Raw genomic sequence first — 11,742 nt, forward strand, 5'->3', positions numbered from 1 at the left:
CACTACCCGATCTAGCAGAGCAGTTTTCTCATTGAACTATTGCGTCTCTTCAGTATTAGATTGTACCTGACTAAACATGATATGCCAATAAATGTCAAGAAATTAAACACTTTTTTTCAAATTGCAATAAATGTGCATTTTGTTTAGGTTATTGATTGTTGGTAACATATCCATTAGACCTTTGTGTCAAGTGCTAAGCTGTTGCCAAGTCTAAAGTGCTATTTGCTGGATGAAAATACATATTTTAGATTTACATTCAAGCCTCGAAGATACTGCAGTTATAAAAAAAAATAAGGCTGGTCTTCTATTTGCCAAGGACATTTTTTTTAAGTATCCATATCCTTTGTTTATGTTTAGTTTATGCTTCCAGGGATTGTGGTCTGTTCCTAGACCAAAATGACAAACCTGTCTGCTCTGAGGCTGTTAATAGTGCAGTCTATTGCTAAGACTTAACAGAAGGGGCAGAATTGCCGACCTTTTACTGTTATTTTTATTTTCCTTCTCCCTTCCTTTTTTTGGGGCAGTTACTGCCATCTCCCCAAATGGCTCTGTTCATATCATGAACTCAGGATGTAGGAAATTGCAAGCATCAATCTGTTTCCGTTGGCAACTGCGTGTTCTGCAGCTTAATTTCTTCTCATGATTTTTTTTGGTTGCTTCTCTGTCAACATCTTTTATGGTTTCAGGACAGAATGCAGCAGAGGTTTTCTGAACATGTGAAATGTTTGCTTGTTCTGTGTTGGCCATCACACTTCAAAATATATTAGTATTATTGGCTACATGTTATTTATGAGCTAGCTGAGAGAACTAATAGATTAGATTAGATTCCCAACAGTATGGAAACAGGCCCTTCGGCCCAATAAGTCCACACTGACCCTCCGAAGAGTAACCCACCTAGACCCATTCCTCTACCCCTGACTAATGCACCTAACACCATGGCAATTTAGCATCTAACCTGCACATCTCTGGATTGTGGGAGGAAACCAAAGCACCCAGAGGAAACCCACACAGAAACAGGGAGAATGTGCAAACTCCACACAGATAGTCACCCGAGGCTGTAATCGAACCCAGGTCCCTGGCACTGTGAGGCAGCAGTGCTAACCACTGAGCCACAGTGCTACCCAATATTATGCAATGTTAGTGAATGGATATGTAGAAGAATATTTCCAAATAGCATCTAATGTGATCCTAAGAGAAACTGAGGACTGCAGATGCTGGAGATCAGTCAGGAGAGTGTGGTGATGGAAAAGCACAGCAGGTCAGGCAGCCTCTAAGGAGCAGGGGAATCAATGTTTCAAGCATAAGCTCTTCATGAGGAGTCCTGATGAAGTGCCTACGCTTGAAACGTCAATTCTGCTCTTCGGATGCTGCCTGATTGGCTGTGCTTTTCCAACTCCACACTCTTCGACTCTAATGTGACCCTGTTGTCCATTTGATACCATACTGTCAGATATCCTCCATATTCCTGCCTTCAGTTGACACTGTATGCATTTAATTAACATATTTACATAACTCCTCAAATGTCCATGATTATACTGATATGTGATCAAATATTAATTTTTAATGTTAATGTAACATAGATTGAAGTGTGGTCAATTTCTAAACATTAGAAGAAATACCAAGTTTAAGGAGCTGTTTGGTAGGTCCATTTTCCCAAATGGAGAACTTATTAAAATTGGCTTCACACCAGGTTGGAAGTATACATCAATCTGCTGCGAAGTCCAAAGTGTTATGACAGTGCTTTCTGGAGCAGGTTTCATGTAGCTTGGCTTCAGTGCAGTGAAGAGGCAGAACAACAGCCTGATTTCCAAGTTATACTAATGCTTTCCCACTGATGCATATCCAAAACTGCTTTACCACCAGAGAGTCATCGCGTCATACAGCATGGAAACAGACCCTTAAGTCCAATTTGTCCGAGCCAACCAGATATCCCAATCTGACGTAGTCCCATTTGCCAGCACTTAGCCCATATCTCTCGAAACCTTTTCTATTCATGTACACATCCAATTGCCTTTTAAATGTTGTAATTGTACCAGCCTCCAGCACTTCCTCTGGCAGCTCATTCCATTCTCTGTGTGAAAAAGTTGCCAGTCAGATCCCTTTTATATCTTTCCCTCTAATCATAAACTTATGCCCTCTAGTTTTGGACTCATCCACAGTAGAAATAAGTCTTGGTTATTTATCCTATTCATGCCCTTTCTGATGTTATAAACCATGCAAAAGATGTTTTATAAATCCACTTTTGGCTTTAGATACAGGTATCATTATCCCTTTCTGTGTTATTTTAAGTGTATGTTAGTGCACAACTTCTGGTATAAATTCATACATCCGTCTTTGCAGCCACTGACTATTAAAAAGTAATATATACTGATTTCAGCAATGCTTCACCACACCACTAAGCATATGTCAGGAGCTGTTAAAAAGCTAACTGCAATGTCACATTCAGATCTATGCATTGCCATTTGCTGGTGTTGACTTAAGCCACTCCAAAAACAGCTGATCAGTAAAATGCAAATAAACGATCCTTCTGAATGCAATGTTGAAACTTATTGATGCAAACACCATTAATTAAAATGAATAAATATAGCTATCACCAAAATGAGCATCACAACATTTGAAAACCTATCTTAATATTAATATTTGATACTCCTGTAAAGTACTGCCACAGAGCTAGTAAAGTGTAGCTCACTACCCCAAGTGGGATCACAAGCGAAATTTGAGGGTCACAAACGGCAAGGGGCAACTCTTCCTCATTGCCTTCACAGGTCTTCTCTCTCCTGCACTGCTCACTGAACAGTCACAATGGGGGAAAAGCACAGCACTACAGTTTACAAGGGCCGGACTCCAGTGATTACTTGCAGCAGGCTTAACATGCCTTATTTTAAATATCATGTGACATTTAAATGATCAAAAATATCTTTCTTATAACAAAATCTTTTTGGCCATCTGTCAAACTTTGGTGAAATTCTTTGCAAATTACCAGTGAAATGAGGCCCCTGTAGAGCTAAGGAACCTAGAAGCTGCCAAAATGGTTCAGTGATTTAATGTCGATGTCCCACAGCTTCAGATGTAATCAGCAGATGCTTCGGTATTAACATAAATGTTTTTCTAACCTCAGCTGTTGGAAAGAAATAGAACCTTCCTACCCCTTTCTGATCAAATTCGTTTTGCTTGCTTTTGCATAATTAACATCCCTTGATGATACCTAACCTTTCTTTCAAATATCGAACGTTGGTCTAGGTAAAATCCATGCTAGTCTGAACAATCAGCAGAGAGTATGTGAAGTGAAATTGAAATAGATTTTACACAATCTCATCATTTCTACTGTTTAACATTCTTTGCATGAATTTCAGAAGCAAATGATGTACTTTTGTTCTTTCTCAATCACACAGAGTGTGCCATTTTATAAAGTCATTACTATCATTTCATCCTGCTAAAACGTCCCTACTTAAAAATTTCAGTGTTCTGATTCAGTTCTGAATAATTCTTGAAATAAATGGTCAAATTTTTGTCAGTGAGTCAGGGATCTCGAATCAGGGAATATCCCAGCTCATACTAAACTCACCTGAAATGCAAAATCATCTGGGGAGGACTGTTGCAATATAAAGGCAGGCTTGCCAAACACCTGAAACAGAGTGGAGATGGGCACGGGACTGGGGTTTCCCTGATCTGGGAGGCTGGATGGTTAGAAAGCCCATTTCAGTTCTTTTGGACTTTGGTTGTTTTAGTTGTTAGGCTCGCATGCCCTGAACATTCACATTCCATCACCTGCATAACCCCCATGGCCCTCCAAGCCCTCCACCCCAACTCATGCCTTCCACACTCTCACCACCATCAGTAGACCCCAGAAACCATGTGGAGATAAAAAAAGGTCTTACAGTCCAATACAGTTCTCACCCTTATACATTTGATCATGAAAAAGCCTCCCACTCATAAAAATACATTCAAAGTTTTAAAATCTCCTTAAGCGCTTAATTAAACAAAAAATACTTCTACTCAAACTGACCTTCCAAGTCAGTTAGTCTTTTAATAGCTGAAAATATGTTGCTGGAAAAGCGCAGCAGGTCAGGCAGCATCCAAGGAACAGGAAAATCGACGTTTCGGGCATAAGCCCTTCCTGAAGAAGCCCTGCCTGACCTGCTGCGCTTTTCCAGCAACACATTTTCAGCTCTGATCTCCAGCATCTGCAGTCCTCACTTTCTCCTCGTAGTCTTTTAATAGACTCAATTAAACTTGGAGCTTAGAACCCCCACAGAGCTATTAAGCTTTTGAAACTCAAGTAAGCATTCATATTGACATCATGATAGCCTATGGGAAATTCTCAATAATAACTCAATTGAATCATTATGACAGGATGTTACTGTCCCAAAAGTTGGACACAGCAGGGGTTCATGAAAGACATGTCACATTGAACTAATTTACTGGAATTCTTTGAGGACATTACAAGTACGGTGGATAACTGGTAGATGTGGTGTATCTAGATTTCCAAAAGACCTTAGACAAGGTGCCACAAAAAGACTGCTGCAGAACATAAGGGTGCATGGCATTATCAGCTTGAATAGAGGATAGGTTAACTAACAGAAAGCAGGAGTGGAGATAAATGGCTATTTTTCTACTTGGCAATCAGTGGCCAATGATGTGCCTCAGGGATCAGTATTGGGACTGCAATTGTTTACATTTGCACATGATTTAGAGTTGGGGACCAAGTGTAGTGTGTCAAAGTTCGCAGATGACACTAAGATGGGAGGAAGTGCAAAGTGTGCAAAGGACACTGAAAGTCTGCAGCGGGATATAGATAGGTTAAGTGAGTGGGCTATGGTCTGGCAGATGGAGTACAATGTTGGTAAATGTGAGGTCATCCATTTTGGTAGGAGTAACAGCAAATGGACGATTATTTAAATGGTGAAAGCTTGTAGCATGCTGCTGTGCAGAAGGACCAAGGTGTCCTTGTACATGAAACACAAAAAGTTGGTTTGTAACAGGAAATTAAGAAGGCAAATGGAATTTTGTCCTTCATTGCTAGAGAGATGGAATTTAAAAATAAGGAGGTTATTCTGCAGTGTATAGGGTGCTGGTGAGGCCACACCTGAAGTACTGTGTGCAGTTTTGGTCTTCTTACTTGAGAAAGGATGTACTGGCACTGGAGGGGGTGCAAAGGACATTCACTGGGTTAATTCCGGAGTTGAGGGGGGTTGGCTTATGAGGAGAGACTGAGTAGACTGGGATTATATTCATTGAAGTTTAGAAGAATATGGGGGATCTTACAGAAACATAAAATTATGAAGGGAATGGATAAGATAGAAGCAGGGAGGTTGTTTCTACCGATGGGTGAAACTAGAACGAGGGTGCATAGCCTCAAAATAAGGGGGAAGTAGATTCAGGACTGAGTTGAGGAAGAACTTCTTTGCCCAAAGAGTTGTGGATCTGTGGAATTCTCTGTCCAGTGAAGCAGTTGTGGCTTCCTCATTGAATATTTTTAAGGCAAACACAGATATATTTTTGAACAGTAAAGGAATTTAAGGGTTATGGTGGGAGGGCGGGTAAATGGAGCTGAGTCCATGAAAAGATCAGCCATGATCTTATTGATGACGGAGCAGGCTTGACGGGCCTGATGACCCACTCCTGCTTATATTCTTATGTTTGCTGACTTGCAAGTAGTTTAAAGAGCAAGGTATTTAAAAACAAAATCAGATCATGACATTTGTACAGACTTTATCTGCCTTTCAAGTGTATTTGTGTATACTTCATCATTTCATGACTCCCATTTCTGTTGAAGGTCTGATGCCTGAAACTTCGATTCTCCTGCTCCTCGAATGCTGCCTGACCTGCTGTGCTTTTCCAGCACCACCCTTTTCGACTCCCATTTTGTAGCCAAACAGCCTTCCAACAGTCAAGCTCAGCACCAAGTTTAAACGGCCTTGTGGACTTTGGGTTTGCCTCATGAGTGATCAGTCCAGTTCTGTTACCATCAAAAATTGAATATGTCAGAAATGGGGTTGACACTCCTACATCCTGGTCCCACCTGCCATTTTTAAACATTAACTGAGATCTCCCCACCTCACAAAAATCAGGCATCTCCAAAATGGATTGTCTTGTTATAGAGTCATAGAGATGTACAGCATGGCAACTGACCCTTCGATCCAACTTGTCCATGCCAACTAGATATCCCAACCTTATCTAGTCCCACCTGCCAGCACCCGGCCCATATCCCTCTAAACCCTTCCTATTCATATACCATCCACATGCCTTTTAAATCCTGTAATTGTACCAGCCTCCACCACTTCCTCTGGCAGCTCATTCCATACACATACCACACTCTGCGTGAAAGGGTTGCCCCTTAGGTCTTTTATATCTTTCCCCTCCCACCCTAAACCTATGCCTTCTAGTTATGGACTCGCAAACCCCTGAGGAGAGACTTTGGCTATTTGCCCTTCATGATTTTATAAACCTCTATAAGGTCACCCCTCAGCTTCCGACACTCCAGGGAAAACAGCCCCAGCGTGTTCAGCCTCTCCCTATAGCTCAAATCCTCCAACCGTGGTTACATCCTGGTAAATCTTTTCTGAACCCTTTCAAGTTTCACAACATCCTTCCAATAGGAAGGAGACCAAAATTGCACACAATATTCCAAAAGTGGTCTAACCAATGTACTGTACAGCCGCAACTTAACCTCTCAACTCCTGTACTCAATACCCTGACCAATAAAGGAAAGCATGCCAAACGCCTTCTTCACTATCCTATCTACCTGCGACTCCACTTTCAAGGAGCCATGAACCTTCATTCTAAGGTCTCTTTGTTTCGCAACACTCCCTAGGACCTTACCATTAAGCGTATAAGTCCTGCTAAGATTTGCTTTCCCAAAATGCAGCACTTCACATTCATCTAAATTAAACTCCATCTGCCAAACTTCAATCCATTGCCCCATCTGGTCAAGATCCCATTCTAATCCGAGGTAATTTTCTTCGGTATCCACTACACCTCCAATTTTGGTGTAATCTGCAAACTTACTAACTCTACCTCTTATGTTCACATCCAAATCATTTATATAAATGACAAAAAGTAGAGGACCCAGCACCAATCCTTGTGGCACTCTACTGTCCACAGGCCTCCAATCTGAAAAACAACCCTACACCTCACCCTCTGTCTTCTACCTTTGAACCAGTTCTGTATCCAAATAGCTAGTTCTCCCTGTATCCCATGAAATCTAACCTTACTAACCAGCCTCCCATGGGGAAACTTGTTGAACACCTTACTGAAGTCCATGTAGATTACGTCCACCGTTCTGCCCTTATCAATATTCATTATTATTCATTCAAAAAACTCAATCAAGTTTGTGAGACATGATTTCCCATGCACAAAGCCATGTTGACTATCCCTAATCAGTCCTTGCCTTTCCAAACATGCGTAAATCCTGTCCCTCAGGATTCCCTCCAACAATTTGCCCACCACCGAGGTCAGGCTCACTGGTCTATAGTTCCCTGGCTTGTCCTTACTGCCCTTCCTAAACATTGACACCATGTTAGGCAGCCTCCAGTCTTCTGGCACCTCGCCTGTGACTATCAATGATACAAATATCTCAGTAAGAGGCCCAGCAATCACTTCTCTAGCTTCCCGCAGAGTTCTCGAGTACACCTGATCAGGTCCTGGAGTGGTGAACTCTGCCTGGACAATCACAAAGACCAACCTCCCATCTATAGAATCCCATCTGCCAGGCCCACTGTCAAGGAAAGGCCACCAGCATTCTCAAAGATCCATCCCACCCTGGCAATGTTCTTCTACAACCTCTACCATCGGGGAGAAGGTACAGAAGCCTCAACACACACACCAGCCGGTTTCGCAATAGTTTCTACCCTACTGTTGTTAGAATACTGAATGGACTCACAAACCTTAACATTCGCCTCTACCAGTGTTTTTGTTTTTGCCACTGTTTACCTATTATTTACTATCTATGCTACTTAACTCTGATCTGCCCGTATTGCTCACAAGACAAAGCTTTCCACTGTGCCTCGGTACACATGACAATAAATTCATTTACCCACTTTTATGTGATACAAGACATCCAGCACTTCCTCCTCTGTAATATGGAAATTTTTCAAGATGTCACCATCAATTTCCCTACATTCTATATCTTCCATGTCCTTTTCCACAGTAAATGCTGATGCAAAATACTTGTTTAGTATCTCCCCCATCTACTGCAGCTCCACACAAACACTGCCTTGCTGATCTTTGAGGGACCCTGTTCTCTCCCTAGTTATCCTTTTGTCCTTAATGTATTTGTAAAAACCCGTTGGATTCTCCTTAACTATTTGCCAAAGCTATCTGATGTCCCCTTTTTGCCCTCCTGATTTCCCTCCTAAATATACTCCTACTACCTTTATACTCTTCTAAGGATTCATTCGATCTATCTTTTCGATCGATATATTGATATATGCTTCCTTCTTTTCCTTAACCAAACCCTCAATTTCTTTAGTCATCCTGCATTCTCTACACCTACCACCCTTTCCTTTCACCCGAACAAAAATATTCTGTCTCTGGACTGTCGTTATCTCATTTGTGAAGGCTTCCATTTTTCAGCCGTCCCTTTACCTTTGAACATCTGCCCCCAATCAGCTTTTGAAAGGTCTTGCCTAATACTGTCAAAATTATTAAATCACCTCAATAATATCAGGTGGAAGCTTTCATTTTAAAAATATCTACTTGATATCCAGCTGGCATTTGAAGTGTTGACATCGACACTTCACTATTTTTGAGGGTTTTTTTCCCTCTAAATTTAAACTCACTCAGGAAGAAATAAGTTGGACAAACTGATATAAAAGTTTTAATGTACGAGTCTGTGCTGGTAGTTCCTCCTCTATTTTCTTCCTAACTCAATGCAAAGTGGTGAACTTTTAATCAGGTTCTGGGTTGAGCTTTGCTACAATACGGAGAGACAATACATCATAGTCCAATATATCATGTCACTGCCTGCATGCCAACAGTTTCTCAAAAACCCATTCTGAAATACTGCTAGCCAAGAAAGCCGCTATATTTTAGAAAAAAAAACGTTTATTTTCTTGCCTCTGGTCTAGAGGTGATCATACTACAGAGGTTTGCTGAGATTGTCCAAGCTGCTGTGTAAAGTGTTCATCCATCACCGTGAGCCCTCTGGTCATGAAATGACAGTGCAGTAAATATCTTCAGCAGCAGCCTTTTAAAGTACAAGCTGTTTTCTGTAGGAATTTTCAGCTTCCACATAAAACACACAGTCATGAGTGACTGCTTCTGTTCCAAAGTCATTACTGTTTGGATGGTAGAACATCTTTCAGAGAATAACCAAAAACTTTAAATGTCATGTCAAGTTTGTTGAGACAGTTTTCAGGCTATGCTCAAGGTTACATGAATATGGAGTGTCCCTTTTTTTTAGTTGAAGATATGAGAGAGGATAATTCATATTGTTTGCAAGATGTCTGCAAACTAGCTGATAAAATTTCTGTTCTTTGCTCCTATCAGGCAAAGCCATTAAATCATTGACTGTACAGCTGACGACTATAGCAGATGTGATAAGTCAAGATCACTGTCAATTATTAGTAACATACCGCAAATATATCAGATAGATAGAAAATAGATTGTGTTTGAAAATTTAATTGTGCTTTTGTTGTGCCTCGAAGCCTTTTGAGGTGGGTCTCATTGCACTGCAGTTTGAAATAAAAAAAAGTTTTGTTGTATTAATGGGAGTTGATGGACTGACATTTTTATTAGGTACATCCCACCTGTCTCACTCGACATGTAAATGTTCATCAGTTTATTAAAGATGCATTATCTTTTGTTGGCATCATTCCCCCGGAGCTGCATTTACTGAGAGGAAAAGCATGATTGCTAAGTTGGAATCATCAGATTTATGCTCAATCTGTATTTAACTAGTGATATTTATGTGACTCTGTGCATGATTGACATTTCTTGTCATTTCTAACGCTTTCAGTTTGCACCTCTGCTACTTGCATGCTGTTTGCCCCACATTACATAGTTGCTTTTCAGCTCTTCTGTAACTTCATTCCCCTTTATATTTTTTTTTCTCACTGCAGAAAATCAAAAGGCTGAACTGGAAAGGTCACATTCTGGTCAGAATATCCACGTGAACACAGCTAGAATTCCAATTACCAAGGAGCCCAGTTATGAAACAGAAGCATATTCATCCAACACAAGGAGTAAAGCTGTCAGGAAATGGGACGGACATGCTGTTTCAGACCTAAGGAAGAAGGAGATGGGAACTGTTATTTCTGACGCTGAGAATAATGCTGTTCCTGAAGTAGAAGCACTCCTGGCTAGGTTACGTGCTCTATAAACCTCAGTTAACATTGAGATCTAACTATGACTTAAAAGCTGCCAAAAATATTAAAGTTGCTCTGAATAATGTAATAAACACTGTCAGATACAAATTTCCGAACAACTCGTATAGACATTTTGTGAATAGAGGTGAACCTATAATAACAAAATACGAGGTTACGGTTCAGAATCTATTTTTCAGTCCTGGTGAAGCAAAGCAGCAGGAATTCTGTATCTGCTTTGTGTGCTTGCATTTATTTGCCCAATTTCTATGGGAAGTCTACTTATCCAAATTGACTTCCTTCTTCCTTGCTGTTTGCACAATACCTTATCCCTAAATCAGGTTATGTATGCATCAAATGTTTTCAATTCACAATATGACACATGGAGTGCATTTGCAGGAAGTCAGTAGGATTTCATATCAGACCATTTGTCTGATGCTTCATGGTTTTAATCACCTTTATATTTGCATTACAATGAAAATTTTAATTCAGTTGCAACAGTGAATGCTTCATTGATGCATTTTGATTCGTGCAGATGCACGTTAAATATAAAACTTATTTGGTGTTTGCCATGTGAATTGGGTGAGTTTTATTTTTAATACTTGTAACCATCTTGATTTATAAAGTAATATAGTTTGTGCCTTTGCAGGACTGACACAGACATTTCCAGCAGACACCCAGTACAAACTATACCCTCCTTTACTACCAACATATCTCAAAAATAATTCTACTACAGTGGCATATATGCTTATCAAGTATTGCACAGTAGATGATTGCTTATATACCAAAGAATACCATTATCAGCTTTTGTAGAACAAAAGTTTCTTTAGTTTTTCTTTGTTATCCCTAGAATATTTTCATATGCACAAAAACATATTATATATTTTCTCTATTAATTGTTATAGTCATTGATTGTTAGAGAGAAATTTATTTTGGATATTTTAAGTGTTTTTATCTTCTGCATGATCCATTCAGAAAGGTATTGGTTACCATCATTGTATTGACACTTTGGCATCAATTATAATTGAATATATATGAATATAAAGATAATTTCCAGAGCATTTTCTTCTGTATGTTATTTCTAAATATTCAGCCTGATTTCCAATTATTTTCCTTCTCCTTCATCTCATGTTCTGGTTTTCAGTTTGTATTCTAGGAGCTAGGTCTTCAGAATCAGTGGCCAGGATTGCTAAGCTTCCCATCTGAATTTTACCTTGCTTGCTTAATTGGTCATCCTTTGGGATCTTGTAGCACAAGTGTATTGTTTTCATTGGAAGCAGGTTGCTCATCCCTCTCCATACTGACGACTCACTACTTTTCAGTGCTGGTGCTGATGGAACAAGGTACACTGTATATGCTACACCAAGTAATCAATGATCAAGGACTGTATAGCTGATTGTTATAAAAGTCCTTTTTGGCTTTTGTGTGTGAGTAGTTG

At 40.0% G+C, this 11,742-nt stretch overlaps 1 protein-coding gene across 2 annotated transcripts in view; it reads left to right on the top strand.

Moving 5' to 3' along the window:
- diaph3 (diaphanous-related formin 3) overlaps nt 1-11,363 on the top strand; it is a 582,462-nt gene extending 571,099 nt beyond the window's left edge. For both annotated transcript variants that reach the window (XM_087987864.1, XM_087987865.1), the window contains one exon: nt 10,062-11,363. In XM_087987864.1, the coding sequence (XP_087843990.1) occupies nt 10,062-10,321 (260 nt within the window). In that variant the 3' untranslated portion in view covers nt 10,322-11,363. The remainder of the gene's footprint in view (nt 1-10,061) is intronic.
- The last annotated feature ends 379 nt before the right edge of the window (nt 11,364-11,742 follow it).

Source organism: Chiloscyllium plagiosum, unplaced genomic scaffold (genome assembly GCF_037043375.1).
Source record: "Chiloscyllium plagiosum isolate Xiang-an unplaced genomic scaffold, Cpla_swu_hap1 HiC_scaffold_6, whole genome shotgun sequence".
In the NCBI taxonomy this organism is placed as follows: Eukaryota; Metazoa; Chordata; class Chondrichthyes; order Orectolobiformes; family Hemiscylliidae; genus Chiloscyllium; species Chiloscyllium plagiosum.